This window comes from Xenopus laevis, chromosome 7S (genome assembly GCF_017654675.1).
Source record: "Xenopus laevis strain J_2021 chromosome 7S, Xenopus_laevis_v10.1, whole genome shotgun sequence".
In the NCBI taxonomy this organism is placed as follows: Eukaryota; Metazoa; Chordata; class Amphibia; order Anura; family Pipidae; genus Xenopus; species Xenopus laevis.
The window spans coordinates 110032173-110035706 of NC_054384.1; the positions used below are offsets into that span (position 1 = coordinate 110032173).

Consider the following 3534-nt stretch of genomic DNA (forward strand, 5'->3'; position numbering starts at 1 on the left):
CCTGCCTTAAACTGGACCTATATAACCAGTCCTAGTCCGAGGGAGTCATAAAATTATAGCAGAACCCACAATCCATTAATTTTGGGATACAACATTCGGAGCTCACGATTAAGAAGAACCAACAAAAGAATTAAGTCCAATCATGGAAGTTGGGTGATAATATTTTGATTTTGTTGAATGTGCCCTTTGTACAGAGTGTGCTCTGTTCTGAGTTGGTCGATGAAGGGCAGGACAAGGTTCCATAATCTTATTGTCCTTGTTTTATCAGAGCTCAGAGATTGGCTCCAGGCAAAAGACGTAAAGTAGCGAATCACAGGGGAGGGAGTGATGCCCTTTCTGCCTCTGCTTTTTGGGGTTTATAAGGCACTCATGAGACCAAGCCAAGATTTGTCAGCACTAATTCTGCACTGATCACCCACCCCCATCAGACAAGATGGGGAAAAAGGTAAGTTCATAAAAATAACTTTCATCATTTATACATGGACACATCTAGTGAGAACTTTAAAAATGTTACAAGTTAGAAACGCTCAGCCTTAAAACGTTCTCTCTCCAAATGGAGAAACCTCCTCTATATTCAATGAGAGTTTTATGAAGGGCCTTGCACTAGTATATTGTATTTAGTCATTGTTTGGGAAATATTTTCAACTAACACAAATAATGAATTTTTTTGAAATACAATTATTTTCAAAACTATTTTCTAAAGACTGAACCTTCTAAAAAAAAAAAAAACGTTAAACCAGAAATATTAATATACAGGTATGGGATCCATTATCTGGAAACCCATTATCAGAAAGCTTCAAATTACGGAATAGACGTCTCCCATAGACTCAATTTTATCCAAATAATCCAAATTTTTACCAACTAAGATATAATTAATCCTTATTGGAAGCAAAACCAGCCTATTGGGTTTATTTAATGTTTATATGATTTTCTAGTAGAATTAAGGTGTGAAGATTCAAATTACAAAAAGATCCATTGCCTGGAAGCCCCAGGTCCCAAGCATTCTGGATAACAGATCCCATACCTGTATAATAACAAATGGCAAGCAAATTTAACAATGGCCAGATTTTTGTCACAATTTATTTTTTTAAAAAAGGATTTGTTTTAGTAGAAAGTGACTATATCAGCAGGATTTATGGAAGCTGTGCTGAAATAGGATATTTTTGGATGCCTTATTATATTATAATTCATTTAGAAATCTTTTGGCAAATTTCTATTTTGGCCATTTTAAAAATGCTAGTCTAAAATTTTCATTAAATATATAAATTTCACATGGAAACTGAGTTTTCAACTTGACAAAATAGAAAAACTGATTTTTAAAAATAGTCAAAACTGATGAAAACTTTTTATATTTTGCTAGAACATGGTCAACATAGAAACCAAAATTTTTTTTACAAGATCTGATATTTAGAAATAAACAAAATCTGTTTTAAGTTCATTGAATATGTATCAGTTCTTTATAAATAAATATGAAAAGCTATTTTTCCTTCTATTTCTTTCTTCTATTTTGACTTATTACAATATTTATTCTTACAAGAATCCTTATTCTTTTTCATTTGCTTTCCTACTTCTGAAAGCAAGGTTTTGGTTTGATGGTCCATTTGGGTGAGATTTGGTGGCTTTGGTTGCCTTGGAATTTATGGCAGATACAACAGTGTTTTCAGATATCTGAATCCTAGTTATGAGCTAAAGGGGATCCCAGGACAAATGTTTGCCCTCATAGTGGGGGGCTGTAACCCAAAATGTTTAAAATTCTTTTAGCTGGATGCTGAGATGGTCAAAGACTTCTTGTGTTCCTTCATTTAACCTGTTTACTCATTGCATGTTGGCAGTGGTGACCCCTTTTCCCAGACAGGATAAGATTGACTGCAGTGTCACCCAACTGGGATTTATTTGTGAAATGACATAAATGGTAGGGCTCAGATATGGCAAGGAAATTTGTTTAGGTTAATGAAATCTCCTCACTGCACAAGCCAGCAATTGGGGAAAGTCTCTGGAACTATAGTAGGGTGACTGTTACCCCAATGTTTCTATATATATCTGTAACCTTGTTATGAGCTAAGGGGGCCCAGTCTGAAGGTCAGTTAGGGGGAGATTTGGGGTGAGTGATTATTTGTACCCTGGGTACCCCTGGAACTATAGCAGGGTGACTGTTACCCCAATGTTTCTATATATATCTGTAACCTTGTTATGAGCTAAGGGGGCCCAGTCTGAAGGTCAGTTAGGGGGAGATTTGGGGTGAGTGTTTATTTGTACCCTGGGTACCCCTGGAACTATAGCAGGGTGACACCCCAATGTTTCTATATATCTGTAACCTTGTTATGAGCTAAGGGGGCCCATTCTGAAGGTCAGTTAGGGGGAGATTTGGGGTGAGTGTTTATTTGTGCCCTGGGTACCCCTGGAACTATAGCAGGGTGACACCCCAATGTTTCAATATATCTGTAACCTTGTTATGAGCTAAGGGGGCCCAGTCTGAAGGTCAGTTAGGGGAAGATTTTGGGTGAGTGCTTATTTGTGTCCTGGGTACCCCTGGAACTATAGCAGGGTGACTGTTACCCCAATGTTTCTATGTATCTGTAACCTTGTTATGAGCTAAGGGGGCCCAGTCTGAAGGCCAGTTAGGGGGAGATTTGGGGTGAGTGTTTATTTGTACCCTGGGTACCCCTGGAACTATAGCAGGGTGACACCCCAATGTTTCAATATATCTGTAACCTTGTTATGAGCTAAGGGAGCCCAGTCTGAAGGTCAGTTAGGGGGAGATTTGGGGTGAGTTTTTATTTGTACCCTGGGTACCCCTGGAACTATAGCAGGATGACAACCCAATGTTTCTATATATCTGTAACCTTGTTATGAGCTAAGGGGGCCCAGTCTGAAGGTCAGTTAGGGAAAGATTTGGTTTGAGTGTTTATTTGTACCCTGGGTACCCCTGGAACTATAACAGGGTGACTGTTACCCCAATGTTTCTATATATCTGTTACCTTGTTATGAGCTAAGGGGGCCCAGTCTGAAGGTCAGTTAGGGGAGATTTGGGGTGAGTGCTTATTTGTACCCTGGGTACCCCTGGAACTATAGCAGGGTGACACCCCAATGTTTCCATATATCTGTAACCTTGTTATGAGCTAAGGGGGCCCAGTCTGAAGGTCAGTTAGGGGGAGATTTGGGGTGAGTGTTTATTTGTACCCTGGGTACCCCTGGAACTATAGCAGGGTGACACCCCAATGTTTCTATATATCTGTAACCTTGTTATGAGCTAAGGGGGCCCAGTCTGAAGGCCAGTTAGGGGGAGATTTGGGGTGAGTACTTATTTGTGCCCTGGGTACCCCTGGAACTATAGCAGTGTGACACCCCAATGTTTCTATATATCTGTAACCTTGTTATGAGCTAAGGGGGCCCAGTCTGAAGGTCAGTTAGGAGGAGATTTGGGGTGAGTGTTTATTTGTACCCTGGGTACCCCTGTAACTATAGCAGGGTGACACCCCAATGTTTCTATATATCTGTAACCTTGTTATGAGCTAGAGTGAATGGTTCATTGGC

The 3534-nt window shown here is 39.7% G+C and overlaps 1 protein-coding gene across 1 annotated transcript in view; it reads left to right on the top strand.

Annotated features, from left to right (window-relative positions):
- Positions 1-410: 410 nt before the first annotated feature.
- atp4a.S (ATPase H+/K+ transporting subunit alpha S homeolog) overlaps positions 411-3534 on the top strand; it is a 16735-nt gene continuing 13611 nt past the window's right edge. The window contains 1 exon segment of the mRNA NM_001142361.1: positions 411-445. Within this exon segment, the coding sequence (NP_001135833.1) occupies positions 434-445 (12 nt within the window). The 5' untranslated portion in view covers positions 411-433.